The following is a 22,653-nucleotide window of genomic DNA, read 5'->3' on the forward strand; positions in this document are numbered from 1 at the left end:
CAGGTTTCCCAAGCGTACACAGAGTATGTTTCTGGACCACTCTGATTTCAGAGAGGCAGTTCAGAATCACCATGCTTGTCCAGATAAGCGTTTTTCTAAGCGCCTTAAGGATACACGTTATCCTTTTCCCCCTGACGTGGTCAAAAGTTGGGCTCAGTGTCCCAAAGTGGATCCTCCAATCTCCAGACTGGCAGCTAGATCCATACTTGCAGTGGAAGATGGGGCTTCACTCAAAGATGCCACTGACAGGCAGATGGAACTCTGGTTGAAATCCATCTATGAAGCGATCGGCGCTTCTTTTGCCCCAGCGTTCGCAGCCGTATGGGCGCTACAAGCTATCTCAGCAGGTCAAGCGCAAATTGACGCAGCCACACGCACGTCCGCGCCACAGGTGGCGTCCATAACCACTCAGACGTCGGCATTTGCGTCTTACGCTATTAATGCTGTTCTGGACTCTGCGAGCCGTACGGCGGTTGCAGCCGCCAATTCGGTGGTACTCCGCAGGGCCTTGTGGCTACGGGAATGGAAGGCAGATTCTGTTTCCAAAAAGCGCTTAACCAGTTTGCCAATTTCTGGCGACCGATTGTTTGGCGAGCGTTTGGATGAAATCATCAAACAATCCAAGGGAAAGGATACATCCTTACCCCAGCCCAAACCGAACATACCCCAACAGAGGAAGGGGCAGTCGAGGTTTCGGTCCTTTCGGGGCGCGGGCAGGTCCCAATTCTCCTCGTCCAAAAGGCCTCAGAAAGATCAAAGGAACTCTGACGCATGGCGGTCTAAGTCACGTCCTAAAAAGGCCACCGGAGGTGCCGCTACCAAAGCGGCTTCCTCATGACTTTCGGCCTCCTCACTCCGCATCTTCGGTCGGTGGCAGGCTCTCCCGCTTTTGCGACGCCTGGCTGCCACGGGTAAAAGACCGTTGGGTGAGAGACATTCTGTCTCACGGTTACAAGATAGAGTTCACCTCTCGTCCCCCGACTCGATTCTTCAGGTCATCCCCGCCTCCCGAGCGAGCCGAGGCTCTTCTGCAGGCGCTGGGCACTCTGAAGGCAGAAGGAGTGGTGGTCCCTGTTCCTCTTCAGCAACAGGGTCACGGTTTTTACTCCAACTTGTTTGTGGTCCCAAAGAAGGACGGGTCTTTCCGTCCTGTCCTGGACCTGAAACTTCTCAACAAACACGTAACGACCAGGTGGTTCCGGATGGAATCCCTCCGCTCCGTCATCGCCTCAATGTCCCAAGGAGATTTCCTTGCATCGATCGATATCAAAGATGCTTATCTCCACGTACCGATTGCTCCAGAGCACCAGCGCTTCTTGCGCTTCGCTATAGAAAACGAACACCTGCAGTTCGTGGCACTGCCGTTCGGCCTGGCAACAGCCCCACGGGTTTTCACCAAGGTTATGGCTACTGTAGTAGCGGTCCTCCACTCTCAGGGTCACTCGGTGATCCCTTACTTGGACGATCTCCTGATCAAGGCACCCTCTCAAGAGGCATGCCAACACAGCCTCGACGCTACCCTGGAGACTCTCCAGAGTTTCGGGTGGATCATCAATTTTCCAAAGTCAAATCTGACACCGGCCCAATCGCTCACATACATTGGCATGGAGTTTCATACCCTCTCAGCGATAGTGAAGCTTCCGCTGATCAAGCAGCGGTCACTACAGACAGGGGTACAATCTCTCCTTCAAGGCCAGTCACACCCCTTGAGGCGCCTCATGCACTTCCTGGGGAAGATGGTGGCAGCAATGGAGGCAGTTCCTTTCGCGCAGTTTCACCTGCGTCCTCTTCAATGGGACATCCTACGCAAATGGGACAGGAAGCCGACGTCCCTCGACAGGAACGTCTCCCTCTCTCAGGCGACCAAAGCTTCCCTTCGGTGGTGGCTTCTTCCCACTTCATTATCGAAGGGGAAATCCTTCCTACCCCCATCCTGGGAGGTGGTCACGACGGACGCGAGTCTGTCAGGGTGGGGAGCGGTTTTTCTCCACCACAGGGCTCAGGGTACGTGGACCCAGCAAGAGTCCTCGCTTCAGATCAATGTTCTGGAAATACGGGCAGTGTATCTTGCCCTGAAAGCGTTCCAGCAGTGGCTGGAAGGCAAGCAGATCAGAATTCAGTCGGACAATTCCACAGCGGTGGCATACATCAACCACCAAGGCGGCACACGCAGTCGGCAAGCCTTCCAGGAAGTCCGGCGGATTTTGATGTGGGTGGAAGCCACGGCCTCCACCATCTCTGCAGTTCACATTCCAGGCGTGGAAAACTGGGAAGCAGATTATCTCAGTCGCCAGGGCATGGACGCAGGGGAATGGTCCCTTCACCCGGACGTGTTTCAGGAGATCTGTTGCCGCCGGGGGGTGCCGGACGTCGACCTCATGGCGTCCCGGCACAACAACAAGGTACCAACGTTCATGGCACGGTCTCAAGATCCCAGAGCTCTGGCGGCAGACGCCTTAGTTCAGGATTGGTCGCAGTTTCAGCTCCCTTATGTGTTTCCTCCGCTGGCACTGTTGCCCAGAGGGTTAAGCAAGATCAGGGCCGACTGCCGCCGCGTCATCCTCGTCGCTCCAGACTGGCCGAGGCGGTCGTGGTACCCGGATCTGTGGCATCTCACGGTCGGCCAACCGTGGGCACTACCAGACCGACCAGACTTGCTATCTCAAGGGCCGTTTTTCCATCTGAATTCTGCGGCCCTCAACCTGACTGTGTGGCCATTGAGTCCTGGATCCTAGCGTCTTCAGGGTTATCTCAAGAGGTCATTGCCACTATTAGACAGGCTAGGAAACCAACGTCCGCCAAGATCTACCACAGGACGTGGAAAATTTTCCTGTCGTGGTGCTCTGCTCAGGGTTTTTCTCCCTGGCCTTTTGCCTTGCCCACTTTTCTGTCCTTCCTTCAATCTGGACTGGAAAAGGGTTTGTCGCTCGGCTCCCTTAAGGGACAAGTCTCAGCGCTCTGTGTTTTTCCAGAAGCGCCTAGCCAGACTTCCACAGGTACGCACGTTCCTGCAGGGGGTTTGTCACATCGTTCCTCCTTACAAGCGGCCGTTAGAAGCCTGGGATCTGAACAGGGTGCTGATGGTTCTTCAGAAACCACCATTCGAGCCAATGAGAGATCTTTCTCTCTCACGCCTTTCGCAGAAAGTGGTTTTTCTAGTAGCAGTCACTTCACTTCGGAGAGTGTCTGAGCTAGCAGCGCTGTCATGCAAAGCCCCTTTCCTGGTTTTTCACCAGGACAAGGTGGTTCTGCGTCCGGTTCCGGAATTTCTCCCTAAGGTGGTATCCCCCTTTCATCTCAATCAGGATATCTCCTTACCTTCTTTTTGTCCTCATCCAGTTCACCAATGTGAAAAGGATTTGCACTTGTTAGATCTGGTGAGAGCACTCAGACTCTACATTTCTCGTACGGCGCCCCTGCGCCGCTCGGATGCACTCTTTGTCCTTGTCGCTGGCCAGCGTAAAGGGTCACAGGCTTCCAAATCAACCTTGGCTCGGTGGATCAAGGAGCCAATTCTCGAAGCCTACCGTTCGGCTGGGCTTCCGGTTCCCTCAGGGCTGAAGGCCCATTCTACCAGAGCCGTGGGCGCGTCCTGGGCTTTGAGGCACCAGGCTACGGCTCAGCAGGTGTGTCAGGCGGCTACCTGGTCGAGCCTGCACACTTTCACGAAACACTATCAGGTGCATACCTATGCTTCGGCGGATGCCAGCCTAGGTAGACGAGTCCTTCAGGCGGCGGTTGCCCACCTGTAGGAAGAGGCCGTTTTACGGCTCTCTTACGAGGTATTATTTTACCCACCCAGGGACTGCTTTTGGACGTCCCAATTGTCTGGGTCTCCCAATGGAGCAACAAAGAAGGGAATTTTGTTTACTTACCATAAATTCCTTTTCTTCTAGCTCCAATTGGGAGACCCAGCGCCCGCCCCTGTTTTTTTGTGTACACATGTTGTTCATGTTGAATGGTTTCAGTTCTCCGATATTCCTTCGGATTGAAGTTACTTTAAACCAGTTTGTAATTCTTTTTCCTCCTTCTTGCTTTTGCACCAAAACTGAGGAGCCCGTGGGAGCACGGGGGGTGTATAGGCAGAAGGGGAGGGGCTTAACACTTTTAAGTGTAATACTTTGTGCGGCCTCCGGAGGCATAGCCTATACACCCAATTGTCTGGGTCTCCCAATTGGAGCTAGAAGAAAAGGAATTTACGGTAAGTAAACAAAATTCCCTTCTTTTCATAATAAACTCATGGGGTGGAAGATCTGAAAAATGCACCAAGAACTGGCATACTGCAGATTTACTTTCTGCACCAAATCTGCAAGGAAAAAATAAGCAACATGTGCACAAAACTTCAGAATTTTCATTAGCTTTGCTGACATAAGGATAGACATGCAGATTTGTGATAACTGCAGTAAAATAACGCAGTTTGTGCACATGGCTTTAATGGGATTGTTCAGTGCTTTATATATTGATCCCCAATGATTAGGAGACCCACTGATTAGAAATGGATAACATGCTAGATTCCTCCGATTTTCTGGTCTGAAAATTAAATTGTAGTGTACTTTTAATTTTGACTATCTAGTTCTTATGTTCCCCAATATCATCTGTCAGGAGACCCCCACATACATTAGATTGTCTGGTCCTGTTAATGTGTCGCCCAGGGTTATGGGGTACTCGGTCCTGGGCGGTGTATAACTGGGGAGATGTCACTGGGTGGCCGTTGCCCGGTTCTGTGCCCTGGGTGCTTTTTAAAAGGGGTTATATTTACAGGGGAATTAAATAAAAGTTATCACGTGACGCCACTTGCGGGTTGCGGCTATGTGGATGGAGCCGCCGCTGCACAGTTCTCACTACTGGGGCTGGTGTTAGTGGCAGCCTGGATGTTAGGCCCTCCACAAGCAGGGCCGGGCCCTAGAGGATAGGTGAGGTAGATGGCTGTTGAAAGAAAGTAGGCCATACAAGGTGTTGCAATGTAACTGGTTCCTTTACTCATGGCAAGATGTAAACTGGTCACCCGAGGAAGTCTGGAGCTGACCGCAGGTCCCCGTAGTCCCAGTGCCGGTTTAGTGACCTGGTGACTTCTTTCCTGCACCTGTCTTTAGTTGGTGGGTCCCCGTGGCGTAGAGCGGCAGGGGTTCCCCTCCTGGTAGTCTCTTAACGGCAGTCCGCATGACTGTAGCGTGAACCCTGTGGGGTCAGAGTCTTTGGTCCTGTTCCCCGGTTCTCCCATTGCTACTGAGTCCTGAACTTCAAGGTCAGTGAGGTCTTTGATGGTCCCCTCACTGTGCAGATTTTATCAGGTCTGCCTGGAGCGTTTGCCTGACCTAGGATTCTGTACCCTGTCGGTGCTGTGGTTCTGGGAGTACTCCACTGGCAACCAACCGCCTGGGCCCTTAGGTCACTGTCACAGTCCTGTCAGTGCGTCCACCACTTCCTCTCTCCGTCACAGACTCCGACAGACTGTCTGCCCCTCCCACCTGGTCATCTAGTGGACTGGATCGGCTCCACCTCTATGTGCCCATCCATTGGTCCAACCCTAGCCTGGTACCAGTCTATGGGGAATTTGAGGAAAAACGGGAATTAACGGGAATGTTTTTGGTTTCACCGGCACTGGTCTTCTGGGTCCCTGGGGGGTAGGCCCTGCATCCTGGTGGGGATGCAGTATCTTGTAGCTCCCTGATTGCTTCAGGGGCGCTACATTAACGTGTTCAACTGATATTAATGTGTACCAATGCCTAAACTTTTGGGTTTACAGATGTGGTTTTGATGTGTTTTTAGTGCGGATATACCGCATTTTTGCCTGCGATTTTCGTCCCTGCTGTTTTTTAACATGTTCAATGGCAAAACACAGGGAAAAACGCAGAAAAGTGACATGCTACTACTTTTTGCTGCAGAAATTCTGCAGCAAAACCTGTAACCAAAAAAACGCAACGTGCGCACAGCATTTTGGATTTGTCATAGACTTTGCTGGGGAAGGACTGCATGAAGCTTATGAACAGAAACTTCACCAATTCTACAGCAAAAACCTCAGCAAATCCTCTGCAAAAAACGAAGTGTGTGCATAGGACTGAAGGCTGGAATCACACGAATGTATGAAACAAGGTTCCATTGTCTTCTAGGAGAGTTGGAAGAATGGTATCCATGTGGTAGTCCGGGTGTACTGTGAGTGCTATGAGAGTGGGGGGTTGTTCTCATCCGTGTGCTATCCGTTTTTTTTCTCGGCAGCTATTGGTCATTTACAGGACCATTTACAGTGTTTTGTGCTACATGACAAAAATGTATCCATAGAAATGGATGTCACTAGGATGGACCGTGTGGCGTCCGTTTTTTTTTTTTTATTCTCACACCCATTGACTTGTATTGGTCAGTCTCGCACGATTTCAGCAGCAAATCGCAGCATGTTGCGATATTTCTCTCATCCAGAATCTGGATGAGAAAAAAACTGACCAACTGCTCTGCCTCATTGACTAACATTGGTCCGAGTGCAATGCAAGATTTTCTTGCATTTCAGTCATCTGATTCATACGCTCGTGTGAGCGTACCCTTAGAATGAGCATTTGATTACCTTAGTAATGCTTAGTAATGTTTTTTTAATTTGTAACTACTTTTTTTTTTTTTTTATATATAAAGTTAATCTTCCAAATTTTACTGAATTACTCGATTTATCAGTAGCTCCCAATAAAACTTTAACTTGCAATATGGTCCGTCTTTTTGACTAGAGAAATAATGTTGCCTGCTGCACATATCTTTTCAGAGTGGACAAATCTAGCAATGGCGTCAATGAACAGACCTAGTTATTGAGCAGTACAATAGTACAGTGGAACCTCGGTTTACGAATAACTTGGTGTGTGAGTATTTCACTATATGAGTAAATCTTGCTGTAAATTTGTAACTCTGTTTACGAGCATGCTTTGCCGTTTGAGCAAATAATGACCGCACACACTTCCGGTTCCGTACTTCACCGCGCTCTGACCCGCTCTTGCAGTCCACACAAACGCGCATGCACACACATATATTATGCTCACCTACCTTCCGTTCCATCGCCAGCCTCATGGTTCTTGTAGTTCGCTGGTACAGGATGTGTATCAGGTGACCATCGTGACCAATGCCCCGGAACTTCCGCTGTCAGCTGCTACTCAAAGGCAGCGCGCTGGCCAATCAGAGGCAAGCGGCTCCTGCCTTTGACATCAGCGCTCTGGCAGCGGAAGCTCCGGCATCATCACAATGGTTACCCGATACACATCCTGTACCGGCGAACTAAAAGAACCATGAGGCAGGCGATGGAACGGAAGGTAAGGTGAGCATAATTTGTGCGTGTTTCTGCGTGTGTGGAATGGCACAATAGGGGACCAGGATGGGACATTGAACAAGTTGTGGAACGAATTGTCTGAGCTTGCATTATTTCCTGTGGGTAATTTTGCTTTGCTAGACGAGTAACTTGGTTTACAAGCACAGTCCCAGAACGGATCGTTTTCGTAAAGCAAGGTTCTACTGTATATGGAAGTTCAGTTCGGAGATCTGCGACATGTACCCTGGGCTGTAAATGACAAGGGCACAGGCAGTGTCAGGAGGAAAGAAGCTCTGCTCATCAACATACAGAGGAGTTATTCGCTGTAGATACACTGCTATAATATGGCTACTGGATGGCTTTATTCTCAGCTTTGATTCTGTGAACATGTAATTTCAGAAAACACTTATGTTCATTTTTTTTTGTTCTTTTTCAGATGCAATTTTTGCAAAAGAGGGCTTATCTACAATGAAATGTTCAAGTGCCTGTCTTCACTCCAGTTTTATTCTTCGTGTGACGCTTTGAGAAGTCAATTTCCGGTGGAAGCTGAGCTGCGGGGGAAATAACATGTATTTAACATTCTCCAGAAAGTCTGTATCCCAGAAACTGAGCATTTTACTACTTGCCTTTGGATTCATATGGGGTCTCATGTTGCTACGATACACAATTCAGTACCCCAGACATCAGAGCAGCTCGGAGCTCCGAGAGCAGATCTTAGACCTGAGCAGAAGATACGTGAAAGCCTTGGCTGAAGAGAATAAAGACATCGTCAATGGAGGGAGCGGAGACTCCATGGCAGGATATGGTAAGATGAGCAGCAAGTAAAAAGGATCTTTTTCTTTGGCCATTTACATTTGGTAAAACTTCCCGTGACTAGACTTGGTCTTGGATATCTGCGATAGTTAAGTATACATTTTAAATGTCTTTACTGCTGTATAGACTATACTTTTTAAAAAAAAAAACATCAAAAGAGGTGAAAAGTTACATAAACCAGGACCAGCAACGCTTCTGCTATGTCAGTGCCATGACTCCCGATCATGTGACATTATTATGCTACATGACTGCTGCAGCCAAATCAGAGGCAACTGATGGGCTGCAGCCTTCAATATTCCGTCACAGCGACAGTCTGCGCTCACAGAATACTGACAGACTGTAGATGATCAGCTGCAGGGCACATGAATTAGCCAATTTGTGTCCCAAATACTTTAAATACCTTTCTTTTTTTTTTTTTTTTTTTTTTTTTAAAAAGCAGTTCTGGTCCTGGTTTATAGAACATTTCTCCTTCTTTTTTTTTTTTTTTTTCTTTGTTTTTTGGGGCACCTTAGAAAAAGTTAGGAAGGGGTTATCCGGTGTTGGACAATTCCTTTCTGCTAAGTCTTGTAGTGAAAGTCCAGGGCTGTCCTTGATTTCAGCACAAATGCTTGTTTACCTCTATAGTTGGCACTAATCCCGAATACACACACTTCGCCCTTATTCCCTCCCCGGCACTCCCTGCTGCATTTTTTTTCTCTTTTTAAAGTCCAGAGATCACAATTTAGCTCTGTAAGTATTCTGGTCTACAGAAATCTTTTGTACATAAAGTTATAGTAATTGATTGCAAATTGTCTTTTTTTTGCTTTTTTGTTTCTCCTTCATAAGTACATAGACAGAGTACATTAAAAAGTCATCCCTTAGGTCCTCCAGCATGTCAGCGCAAGGTGCCATCCTGATTGATAAACCGTCAGCTTGCCAGCAGTCAGTGCAGTCTTCATTGTGACATTAATGGCTGGCTGCACATGTAAATGTTAATAGTAAAACTTGCACGGAATTGCAAAACATGGCAACAATTGAAATCTTAAATTCCTCTGCAAGTAAAGGGACATTTACTCTGCATTCGGTACTTGTATTACCTAGAAACCTTTCAAATGGCCCTGCTGAACACATGGGCATGCGTACTTTATATAGCTTTGTGCTTAGACAGATGCTACTATCAGAGTCTGCTGCTATATGGATATAAATTGTTGCATGTTGGAGGTATATATGGGAAGTACTTTTGCCATGTGAATCTCTGAGGCTTAAGCCCGCTTTACACGCTACAATATATCTTACGATGTGTCGGCGGGGTCACGTTGTAAGTGACGCACATCCAGCATTGTATGGTACATTGTAGTGTGTAACAGCTACATGCGATTGCGAATGAACGGTAAAACGTTCATCGTATGCACGTCATTCATTCCTCATAAATTGAACATCAGGTTGTTCATCGTACTCGCGGTAGCACACATCGCAGTGTGCGACACCCCGGGAACGATGAACAGATCTTACCTGCGTCCTGCGGCTCCCGACCAGCAATGCGGAAGGAAGGAGGTGGCCGGGATGTTTACGTCCCACTCATCTCCGCCCCTCCGCTTCTATTGGCCGGCTGCCGCGTGACGTCGCTGTGACGCCGAACATCCCTCCCACTCCAGGAAGTGGATGTTCGCCGCCCACATCGAGGTCATATGGACGGGTAAGTATGTGTGACGGGGGTTAATAGTTTGTGCGGCACATTCAACAAAATTGAACGTGCCGCACATACGATGGGGGCGGTTATGATCGCATACGATATCGTATGCAGAATCGTAACATGTAAAGCAGGCTTAAGATAGGATGTGACATGCGAAAGGCCCCCTTAAACTTTAGGGATTCTGGTACGTATGTCGCCGGTTTTATACGTACCGGAATCACTGGCATATGCAGACCCATTAAAATCCATTGGTCTGCGTACACAGTGGGGATTTCTCATAGACCGTGTCTGTGCGGCGCGCGTACACGTGTCCGTGTATTCCGCACGGAGATCAGTCCGTTTTTCTCCGGCATCACTGATGATACACGAATCACACAGTGGTGTGATCCGAACCAGAGAAAACACGTGCCAATGAAATAAAATTATTTTCCATACTTTCCTTCTCCAGCGCTGCTGTCACTTGCTTCTGAGCCCGCTCATTATGCTCATGAATATGCACTGCACCGCGACCCGGAAGTAACAGCAGTGCTGGAGATATCAGCACCATGGACAGCAGCGCCGGACACAGGTGAGTATAAAGTTCCTGCTCTCCGTGTACTATTACGGATAGCACACGGAAAACACACTGTGCCAAAATCACAGCACACGGAGGGACATGCGCACCTTTAACACGTCCGCGAAAAACATATATGTTTTTCACGGATGTGTAAAGAGGCTTTACACTAATATCAGCCCAACCGGCCGATAACAACCAATTCGGGTGGGGGGGGGTCTCCCCGACTTTCCCTGACATATATCAGGTGAGATTAGGACCCTGTATATTGGATATTGGACTGCTGATCCTTTTGTTCTCTAAGAGATATGCCACCAACAGAGAGTCATTTGCCAGCGGCTCTCGTAGAGTGAGAACATGATTCTTGGAAGATGGTGTATGGGGGACTTGGGACAGTCTCAGCAGACTACTATCTAAAGTACATGGGGAGCGCTTGCATGCTGATCGCACAGGGTGGGCAGAATTGATGTGGGAACTCATGGGACGCTCTACTGTAGACGAGGCACCAATTGCTTTTCTTCCAAAGGATTCTGTTCCTGTGACCGCTCCTATTAACAGCAATAATATTCACAGTGGAAGGAAAATCTTTCTACGGTGTTCAAGCTCAGACTTGGGTGAATGCAATTGTGCAGATTTGATGCTGATTTTCAAAATCGCATCTACACATTACAAAAATGTTTCCATTTTATTAATTGACTAATGGTGCAGATTTTGAAATTCGCTTCATATCAATTTTTCCATTGCACATTTTACCCTTTGCCTTGTATAGAGTAAAATCTACAAAAATTCTGCATATAACACAGGTTTTGATTTTCAGAGCATTTCCACTCTGTGGCAGAGACTGCATGGATGGTAAGCTCAGGCTATGGTTACTACACTTTATGTTCATTTGTACTGAAAGTTAACTACTCATCTTTAAAGGGAAAGTGTCACTTGGGAAAAATGCTATTAACCTGCAGGTATGGGGTTAATCTGCAGGTTAATAGGTTTCTGCACCTGCCCATTAAACCCAGCTGCCGGGAGGAAATTAACTTTAATCCGTCCAGCAGTGTTCTCTGTTTCAGTGTCTGGTTCAGTCACCGTTCTGTGAATGGAGAGCGGCGGGTGTAACCGTGCCCCACGCACTGGCTGACAGTTGGTTCTAATGCTGAGTGGCTGTCAGTCAGTATAGGGATGGTTACAGTCACCAATCTCCATACACAGGGCAGTGACTGAACCTGCGCCAGTGCCGACCCCATGACTGAAACCTGAACGCTGCCGGGAGGATTAAAGTTCATTACCTCCCAGCAGCGGGGCTTAAGGTGCAGGCACTGGGCAGGTTCAGAATGCTATTAAGCTGCAGATTAACTCCATATCTGCAGGTTAATAGCATTTTTTCACATGACAGGTTCCCTTTCATTCCACCCCCTCCTGTCTATAGGTTTTCAAAGGGGGCAGAAGTTGGGGTGGATCATAGAAACACATAGCGCTGCATCAAAGCTGTGTTCTGGATGCAAAGGAACAATAACATGGCGACCAATGTGCGCATAGCCCCAGACCGTGGTCTAATCATAATACCCAACCAGGCGTTCAGGTTTTGTGACCGAGCTTGGCTCGTGTTTCATGGACATGTGAAGCCAGCTGTACACAGCTCAGCCTAGATTCTTTAAGTGAATTATTGTGAAAATCTTTTTCCAGGTTCACAAATCATCCATGTATAGGCGGCGGGGAGCAGCATTTTTTGAATATTCTGCCCTAAGCAGTTTATTTTGGCTTACGGATTCATTTTCATAGAGGTTTCTTCAGTGCATTTGTGTCTGGAAGGTATAAGGAGGAATCGGTGCTTATCTTTACTTATTCAGCACCTTGTGAGAATAAAGCGAAGTAAAAGTCCCCGAGGGGTCCAACTTCACTGAGAGGAAGAATCACTAGTTTTATGCAAAATTCAGATGTTCCAAGTGTATAACTACTTATGTGCTCTGGTAATTTATCCACAGGAAAGATGATTACTAGATTAAAGGGTAGTCCGGTCGCTTAGGCACTCGCCAATCTAACTGAGCATGTCTGTGCCGTGGCTGATCAATGGTCGAGCAGGCACAGTCCACTCCATTCATTATCTAAAGCCCGCTTTACACGCTGCAATATATCTTACAATGTGTCGGCGGGGTCACGTCGTAAGTGACGCACATCCGGCATTGTAAGGTACATTGGAGCGTGTAACAGCTACGTGCGATTGCGATTGAACGGTAAAACATTCATCGCACGCACGTCGTTTATTCCTCATGAATTGAACGTCAGATTGTTCATCGTACCCGGGGTAGCGCACATCATAGTGTGTGACACCCCGGGAATGATGAACAGATCTTACCTGCGTCCTGCGGCTCCCAGCCAGCAATGCGGAAGGAAGGAGGTGGACGGGATGTTTACGTCCCGCTCATCTCCGCCCCTCCGCTTCTATTGGCCGGCTGCCGTGTGACGTCGCTGTGACGCCGAACATCCCTCCCACTCCAGGAAGTGGATGTTCGCCGCCCACATCGAGGTCATATGGACGGGTAAGTACGTGTGACGGGGGTTAATAGTTTGTGCGGCACATTCAACAAAATTGAACGTGCCGCACATATGATGGGGGCGGTTACGATCGCATACGATATCGTATGCAGAATCGTAACATGTAAAGCAGGCTTAACTGCCAAAGATTGCTGAGATCTGTAGGGTTCTTGGCAGAAGCATAAACGAGAGATTGCAGTTTTAGGGTTTGCTGAACCTGGCGTATACAAAAAAAAAAAGTCTGTCCCATTCTCATCCAGAAAAGCTTGACGAGTGTCATGTGTATGTCATTCCATGTGTCATGCAATTGCTGTGAGTGTGCGATTATTATTCGTATGCAATGTTGTGTTTTTTGTTGTTTTTTTTCTCAGAATCATTATTCAACAATCATTTACAGTGCTCTATGCTACAGAATGGAAATGTAGCTGTAAAAATCAGTGCATGGATGGTCCACGTTACATCCATTTTTTTTTTTTTTTTTGTTTTTTTCGTGCACCCATTGACTTACATTGGCAAGTCTCAGCCATCATGTACAACCATACGCAGGATGCTGTGATTTATTATTATAATTATTATATTTCCCCCAGACAGAATACAGGACAGAAACAAAATAGCAGCTCTGCACTGCAGCTGCCACATTGATTAGAGTGCAGTGCATTATTTTTTTTTTTTTTCTTTTGTCGCATAGCACTAGTCTTAGAATACCCTCACACTAGTATGTATACCGTATTTTTCGGACTATAAGACACTTTTTCCCCCCAAATTCTTGGCGAAAGTGGGGGGTGCGTCTTATAGTCCAATGGCTGCGGTGCGGTGGTGGTGGAGCAGGTGAAGGCGGTTGCGATGGTGGTGGAGCGGGGTCATCAGAGGCAAGAACAGGCTGTAGCAGCGATGGCCTGACCACGTGGGCCCGCTCATTTGATATGCACGCCCATCATCCCGCCCATCATCTCTCAGCCCTGAAGCCTGCGCTGACAGGTGGGTGGGATGATGGGCGGGGGATGCGAGCATACTAAAGAGCCGGCCCGCGTGATCACCCCAGGCAACTACAGCCTGGAGTGATCATGTGCGGCTGTATTCACTACTCCCTGCGCATCATCATCAGCGCGGGGGGCAGTGAATAAGTACGATATACTCACTGTTCCCCTGCAGCATCACGGTGTCCTCCTATCTGCCGGCTAGCTGATCTGTGTAGAGAGCGGTGAGCACAGCGATGACATCATCACTGTACACACGGCTCTACACAGGTCAGCTGGCGCACAGACAGGAAGCGAGCAATGCTGCGTGGAGAGGTGAGTATACGGCGCGAGTCCTCCAGCTGTTACTGCAAATCCGGCCGCGGCTGAAGTGACCATGAGATCTGCGGTGACTTCAGTCAGGTGATGTGCAATGACAGGTGGAGTCGCCGCTGATCCCGGAGGCTCACGTCACTTGCGGCCTGACCCTCAGAGAGCGGTCATGTTCTATGGCTGCTCTGTGTGATTGTCAGATGTAGCAGAGCTAGATGCGTTGTGGGACATCGTGTGGATTACATCGGAACTGGGTGTTTTAAGGGTTAATAAAGTGGTGAAAGAGGGTTTTTTTTTTCCTTTTATGTCAAAGGATTTTTATGTGTTTGTGTTTATTTACTTTCACTACAGTTTAGTGATGAGGGAGTGTCTCATAGACGCCTGACATCACTAAGCTAGGACTTAGTGGCATCTATGGGCTGCTGCCATTAACTCCTTATTACCACAATTGCCACCGCATCAGAGCAATCGGGATGAGCTGGGAAAAGTCCCAGGATTGTCGCATCTAATGGATGCGGCAATTCTGGGCGGCAGCTGGCTGATATTTTTAGGCTTGGTGGGCTCCCAATAACGTGAGTCTCCCCAGCCTGAGAATACCAACCCCCAGCTGTGAGACTTTATCCTGGCTGGTTATCAAAATTAGGGGAACAGCACGCCGTTTGTTTTTTTTAATTACCCCCCATACAGTGTCAGCAGCAGATCCTCTCCCCATAACAGTGTGTCATCACCACATTTTTTGCTTAAAAATGTCATTTTCCTATTTTCCTCCTCTAAAACCGGGGTGCGTCTTATGGTCCTGTGCGTCTTATAGTCCGAAAAATACGGTAACAATCTGCGACAAGCTGTCCCTTCATGTGCCTTCAGGTGGTCCATGATCCACAACACCTTCCCACTGCTATGGTATAAGGGTCATGCACACGAGCATACAAAATAGGATGTGCGATATTTGATCAGATAGCACACGGACCCATGTCATTCAATAAGACAGTTCAGATAAACGGTTTTTCTCTTGGTGTGACTGAAAAAAAATTGCAGCATGCATGATTCTCTTCCACACCTCAGATGAGATTCACCCATGTAAGTCTATGGGTGCATTTAAAAAAAAAAAAATCAGATCACATACAGAACATTGTTTAGTTTACTTTTTTACAAATAAGTGTCAATTAACATGTGAAACTGTATTTGATCTTGTACAATTGTTAATGGGAACAGATTATACACAGACTTAAAAAACCCAAACACCCTGATAAAAATCAGTCAAGATTTCTGGATGAAACTGACGATTTTTCCTACTCTTGTCTGCCGCCGGTCATAATAGAAAGGACTCCTGGATGAAATCTAGAGCAGGTGGGAGGGTTTGATCGCTTTTGCCAATATTTCCAGGTTGGTGAACCACCAGAAAGTGCTGGTTTTCACCAGATTAGAACTGCTCTCTATCTATGGGTTAAATACAGCATCTTGTCTGCCCGTAGAGAAGAATGCATAGGGCATAAGGAAGGAGTGAGAAAAGTGCAGCGAAGGGAAGAATGTAGAAACTGTCAGCAAGAAAGATTAATGGCCTCCATGCCTGCAGTGCATGTTTGTAAATTATTATTTTTATTGCACCAGTTATTCCATGGTGCTTTTACATGGGGGGGGGGGTGTACATGGAAAAGTACAATAGTCATGAACTATTCAAGACACAGACTGGTACAGGAGGAGAGAGGACCCTGCCTGTGAGGGCTCACAGTCTACAGGGAAGGGGTGAAGATACAGTAGGTGAGGGTAGAGCGGGGCGTGCGGTACTATAGTGGACTGACTTACTGCAGGTTATAGGCTTGGCCGAAGAGGTGAAAACACAAGTTAATCGAATGAGAAAAGGCACTCACCAAGATGAAATACAAGGTCCTTTATTTCATGAAAATGAGGATAGGTAGGGAGAGGATGCGGAGGACAAAGACGGCTGCCGTTTCGCGCTTAGCATAGTGCTTCTACGAGTCTACGGTGGTCTATGTATGATGCAGACCAAAGTATATGTGAACCGAGGCTTCCACTGACCGACAGTCATTTGTCTTGGTTATGTTGGGGTCATACATTGGGGGTTGCTCTGCACGTATGCCATTGTAGAGGTAAATTAAAATTATATAATACTTCACATTATTTTCTTTTTCTTTTATTCCTAGTGTGCCCCTCTTCATAGTAAAGCGTAGGATACTGCACTTTCCTACATAGAGGGGAGGTGAGGGGGGTCTGCTAATGCAGAACGGCTCAGCGTATGCCAACAAACCACTCTTGCCATATGCTGGACGCATGAGCATCTGCAGACAGGTTGTGTGGATGCCAGGAGAGTACAAAACCAGGTGTAAACTGAGATGTCCGTATCTCTTATGTTTGCACAATTTTATAGCAGCTGTAAAGGTTTATATGACTGTAAAACACTGGGGTTTCCACGGGTTCTTTCTTAGCCGTATTAGCCAGCTGTTTGCAGAAGTGTGTAGCATCTTTTGGTTATGTCACCTGCATAGGAATACAGTAAATGTAAAACTGCGGTTACAGATCTAACTACAGGAAGCCACGTGCCTCACAGCAAGTTTATTCAGAGCTCCGTAAAGCAAATTTTGCCGAGGTCTGACATGAACCATAAGACCGAGGTCACACTGGCGTATAGCATCCAATGATTGTTTCATGCGAGAGAATCGAATGCAATATAGTAATGACACTCGGATCAAACTGCTGCAAGCATGTTAGTTCCCTGTGATCCGATTCTCCCCCGAATAATCCATAAAGCTTCTAAAATGTGTATATTCCATCATTTCAGTACTTGGTGTTCCTAGAACTGTAGCTTTTCTCATAAACATACTGACATTTATTATCCTTCTAATAAGGACATACAGTGCTGGCCAGAAGTATTGGCACCCCTGCAATTCTGTCAGATAATACTCAGTTTCTTCTTGGAAATGATTGCAATCACAAATTCTTTGGTATTAGTATCTTCATTTAATTTGTCTTCAATGAAAAAAAGAAAAAAAATTGTCAAAGCCGAATTGGATAAAATTCCACACCAAACATAAAAAAGGGGGTGGACAAAAGTATTGGCACTGTTTGAAAAATCATGTGATGCTTCTCTAATTTGTGTAATTAACAGCACCTGTAACTTACCTGTGGCACCTAACAGGTGTTGGCAATAACAAAATCACACTTGCAGCCAGTTGACATGGATTAAAGTTGACTCAACTGTACCACATGGAGCATGGAGAAAAGAAAGAAGACCAAAGAACTGTCTGAGGACTTGAGAATCCAAATTGTGAGGAAGCATGAGCAATCTCAAGGCTACAAGTCCATCTCCAAAGACCTGAAAGTTCCTGTGTCTACGGTGCACAGTGTCATCAAGAAGTTTAAAGCCCATGGCACTGTGGCTAACCTCCCCAGATGTGGAAGGAAAAGAAAAATTGACAAGAGATTTCAACGCAAGATTGTGCGGATGGTGGATAAAGAACCTCGACTAACATTCAACCCATACTATCCGTCGGCGTTTGAATGAAAAGGGACTGTATGGTAGGATACCCAGCAAGACCCCACTTCTTACCCCGAGACATAAAAAAGCCAGGCTGGAGATTGCGAAAACTTACCTGTGGAGAGATCTCAAAATGGCAGTTTGGAGAAGGCACCTTCAAATCTCAGGGACCTAGAGCAGTTTGCCAAAGAAGAATAATCTAAAATTCCAGCAGAGCATTGTAAGAAACTCACTGATGGTTACCGGAAGCGGTTGTGCGCAGTTATTTTGGCTAAAGGTTGTGCAACCAAGTATTAGGCTAAGGGTGCCAATACTTTTGTCTGGCCCATTTTTGGAGTTTTGTGTGAAATGATCAATGATTTGATTTTTGTTTCATTCTCTCTTGTGTTTTTTCATTGCAAGCAAAATAAATGAAGATAATACCAAAGAATTTGTGATTGCAATCATTTTCAAGAAGAAACTGAGAATTATCTGACAGAATTGCAGGGGTGCCAATACTTTTGGCCAGCACTGTATAACTTGTGGCGATGTATTTAGAAGAGCAGATGAAACGGTAAAACTCCCATCAACTAAACAGCACAAGATTATCCTTTTGTTCATGTCAGTTATGTGAATCTCTCTTATTTGCACCATGCACAAAATATAATGTGGTGGTTTCCTGAGGAAGAAGAGGATTCGCTTTGAAACGTGTAGAAATTAAACTGCATCCAGTATATTCGCTCCTTTACTATCCATCCAACAGCACAGAAGTAACCACAGAATTCTGGACTTCCTGCATTAGCAGCAATCTAGTGACTCTGACCCAATCTGTTGTAGTCTGATGAGACATTCCCATTAATTGGGTTATACCAGAGATCTAAAACTCGGCTGGGTAATGTGCTCATCCTAGTCCCCATCCTGTAGTAATGTGCCTATTTTATGTCCCAATCCCGTAGTAATATGAAAATCCTTGTCCCCAACCTGTAGTAATATGCCTATATATATATATATATATATATATATATATATATATATATATATATATATATATATATATATATATATATATATATATATATATATATATATATATATATATATATATATATATATATATATATATATATATATATATATAATATACATATAATATACACTCTGACCTGTGCAGCCTCAGTGGGAAACACACATGCGCACACACAGACACATCAAAACTTTCTTCTCACTTGTCCTCTTTCCTCATTGCTTCATGCGGCCTGCAGGCTTGTGGACCTGGTAATGATCGCAGCCACTGTCAGAGCTTTATCTGAAATTCAGATGAATGTTTTGCCGCTGTTGTGCAGAGTCAAGTTCTCTATTGCAGCCACTGGCTTGCCTCTGATTGGCCAGCTGCAGCATTGAGTTGTGCAGAGGAGAGCTTGACTCCACAGCGGCGGCAAAACATTCATCTGAAATACAGCTCTGCCGGCTGCTGCCCCTGCATCGGCTGTGATTGTTATCGGATCCATGGGCCTGCGGGACACAAAAGGCAGCCTGAAGGGCCACATGCGGCCCATGGGTCGCGTGTTTGAGACCTCTGAGTTATACCACAAACTTCACCACAGGGTAGATTCTAGTATGATCATTAGTGGTCAGACAACCACCGATCACGAGAACAGGGGTCCCATATGATAGTGTGGTAAACCCCATTCTATTCACTTCTGTGCATGCATGAATACCACCCCCCGCTGACAATGGAATAGTCACACATGGCAACGTTTCTTGTGTGGACGAGAATCCGGCACTCAATATTTGGCAAATAGAGAATTATTTTAATTTTGGCTCAAACAGTGTATAAACATGTGACGTTTCGGTTAGAGAGCTTTATCAAACATACGCATTTAGTTGAAGCGTGGCTGGGTGAATAGGTGAAGGCTAGCACTGGAGACTCACAGCTCCTATAGCAACGCAGATCATTGCTTCTCCAGTGCTAGCCTTCACCTATTCACGCAGCCACCGTTCAGCTTAATCTGTATGTTTTATAAAGCTCTGCAACCAAAACGTCACATGTTTATACATTGTGTGAACCAAAATTAAAGAATTCTCTGTTTGCCAAATTTTGCCAAGAATTCTCTTCTACATTGCCATACGGAGTGGGATCCTATCCGAGTGCCGACGTTTTTTCGGGAGTGCCGTATTTCCTGTCTACAAGTGATACACCATTTCTTGTGATCGGTGAGCAGCTAGACCCCAGAGAGTTTGCATTTACCATAAATCCTGTAGTGACTTTATAGGATAGCCTCTTTAATACCACATACATACAGATAAGGCAAACTATAACGTGGCATTTAATGTGTGACAAGCTATGACTGGTAATTTTTAATTTAACATCACATACTGTTGAAAATGTCGGTTTATGTACACCTCACCTACACCTCCAAGTGAGGGGTCTTCATTCCCAGGACCAAGCAAAAAATAAATGCCAGAATGTGTATGAAGAAGATACACGTATTTGAACTAAAAGTTGAAATGATGAATATACACACATAGCAGTTTTATTCATTTATCTTTTTATTTTTATTTTTTCCTGTAAATAATTTTATTGGGTTTAAGAAAAAGTGAACAAAGCATTGCTTATAACACGAATAAGATGTAATCAAACAAAAGTCAAGGTTGATCCAAACATGTGGATCAAGCATGTAGCACTGTATTGTAAGATAACTTTTATCAGGATAAGAATGGTCACATAAAGCTGGTGTCACACTAAACGACAGCGACAACGACGTCGCTGTTACGTCACCATTTTCGGTGACGTAACAGCGACCTTGTAAGTCGCTGTTATGATCGCTGCTTAGCTGTCAAACACAGCAGAAGCAGCGATCATAAGGTCGCTGTGCTACATGTTCAGAGAGCAGGGAGCCGCGCTTAGCGCTGGCTCTTTGCTCTCCTGCAGCACACATCGGGTTAATTAACCCGATGTGTGCTGCAGCTACATGTCACAGTTCAGAGAGCAGGGAGCCGCGCTTAGCGCTGGCTCCTTGCTCTCCTGCAGCACACATCGGGTTAATTAACCCGATGTGTGCTGCAGCTACATGTCACAGTTCAGAGAGCAGGGAGCCGCGCTTAGCGCTGGCTCCTTGCTCTCCTGCAGCACACATCGGGTTAATTAACCCGATGTGTGCTGCAGCTACATGTCACAGTGCAGAGAGCAAGGAGCCGCGCACACTGCTTAGCGCTGGCTCCTTGCTCTCCTTGCTACAGTATACATCGGGTTAATTACCCGATGCGTACTGCAGCCACATGTCACAGTGCAGAGAGCAGGGAGCCGCGCGCACTGCTTAGCGCTGGCTCCTTGCTCTCCTTGCTACAGTATACATCGGGTTAATTACCCGATGCGTACTGCAGCCACATGTCACAGTGCAGGAGCCGGCACTGGCAGCAAGAGCGGAGGCTGGTAACCAGCGTAAACATCGGGTAACCAGGGAAAGGTCTTCCCTTGGTTACCCGATGTTTACGCTGGTTACAGCTTACCGCAGCTGCCAGTGCCGGCTCCTGATCGCTTCATTTCGTCGCTCTCTCGCTGTCACACACAGCGATGTGTGTGTCACAGCGGGAGAGTGACGACCAAAAAATGAAGCTGGACATTCAGCAACGACCGGCGACCTCACAGCAGGGGCCAGGTCGTTGCTGGATGTCACACACAGCGACAGCGACGGGACGTCGCTGCAACGTCACAGAAAATGGTGACGTAGCAGCGACGTCGTTGTCGTCGTCGTTATGTGTGACACCAGCTTAAGAGACCATAACAGATAATGCAGTTAAAACAAGACAATTCAGGTTATACCGTATCATGGTATGTCAACTCAAAGCAGTATTACGAAACTATTTTAACTATAAAGACTGAGTGAAGGTTAGAAAGAGAGACGAAGGAGGAAAAAGATAGGTATAGGAAAGAGAGGACGGTATGAGAGGAGGGGGGGGGAGATATGGATAGAGAGGTAGGAGAAGGTTGGGTGTCCAAAGAATTCCGGCGTCAGGTAAACTAATCCTCTTAGAGATTGCAAATATCAACTAAAGGAACCCAAGGAAGGAAAGACCCGTGTAAAGCCCCTTATCTGAGCCAAGACGTAAATCTCGGAGTCTCCCGGAAAAGGAGCCAGGAAGACCACGTGCCAGCATGCTTATCCCATTTGTCCCCATCATCTGCCATCAGGGACTCCATACGCTCCAATCTATTCATCTCCTCCAAAAATTCCCTTACAGAGGGGGTTGAAGTTGTCTTCCAATGTCTTGGAATAATCATACGAGCAGCAATGAGAAGAAAGCGTAGGACACCTCTTTTGGTCACAGAGACAGATCCAGGGATTAGGGACAGTAAAGCTATTTGAGGAGTAGGAATTACCCGAATACCCGACAGTTGAAAGTATATTTCAAAAATGGAATCCCAGAATGACCTTATCAAGGAGCAATCCCACCATATATGTTTCATAGTACCAATTTCGTCTCCGCATCTCCAGCAGGTATCTGGTACTGTGGGGTAGATCTTATGCAATACGTCAGGGCATCTGTACCAGCGTGTAAGAATTTTAAAATTTTTCTCCTGTGCACTACAGGAAATGGACATTTTATGAGAGAGTGTAAAGATTTTGAGATGATCTTGTTCTGACAACGTGATCTGGAGCTCTCTTTGCCAGGCCTCCAAATACGTTGGGGCACCTTTATATTGGGCTGTACATAAGAGATTGTAGATCAATGCGATGGCATGTTGCGGCGCGGCATTTAATGAAATTAGGGTCTCAAAGTGTGTAGATTTGGATAATAGTGCATTTCCCGGGAATTTCCTTTTTATAAATGTGGTCAGTTGAGTATATTCCAACCAGGATAGTCTCCTCCCCGGGCATGACTCCTGCAAAGCTTCAAAAGACGCCATTCCAGATAGCTTCCCAGCAACCTGACCCAGGGTAACTCCGTCTGCTGAGTCCCAACATAAGAAGGTAGATCTCTCCGACGCAGGGGGGAAGTCGAGATTATTAAAGAGTGAGCTCATACTCCCCGGTCTATGGGATAAGT

The 22,653-nt window shown here is 46.5% G+C and overlaps 1 protein-coding gene across 4 annotated transcripts in view; it reads left to right on the forward strand.

Moving 5' to 3' along the window:
• CCDC126 (coiled-coil domain containing 126) overlaps positions 1-22,653 on the forward strand; it is a 51,287-nt gene that overhangs the window by 18,276 nt on the left and 10,358 nt on the right. For 3 of the 4 annotated variants that reach the window (XM_075315368.1, XM_075315369.1, XM_075315367.1), the window contains one exon: positions 7,716-8,084. In XM_075315368.1, the coding sequence (XP_075171483.1) occupies positions 7,847-8,084 (238 nt within the window). In that variant the 5' untranslated portion in view covers positions 7,716-7,846. Of the gene's footprint in view, positions 1-6,751; positions 6,840-7,715; positions 8,085-22,653 lie in introns of those variants that run through there. The other variant, XM_075315370.1, reaches the window with a different exon arrangement.

Source organism: Anomaloglossus baeobatrachus, chromosome 6 (assembly GCF_048569485.1).
Source record: "Anomaloglossus baeobatrachus isolate aAnoBae1 chromosome 6, aAnoBae1.hap1, whole genome shotgun sequence".
Lineage (NCBI taxonomy): Eukaryota > Metazoa > Chordata > Amphibia > Anura > Aromobatidae > Anomaloglossus > Anomaloglossus baeobatrachus.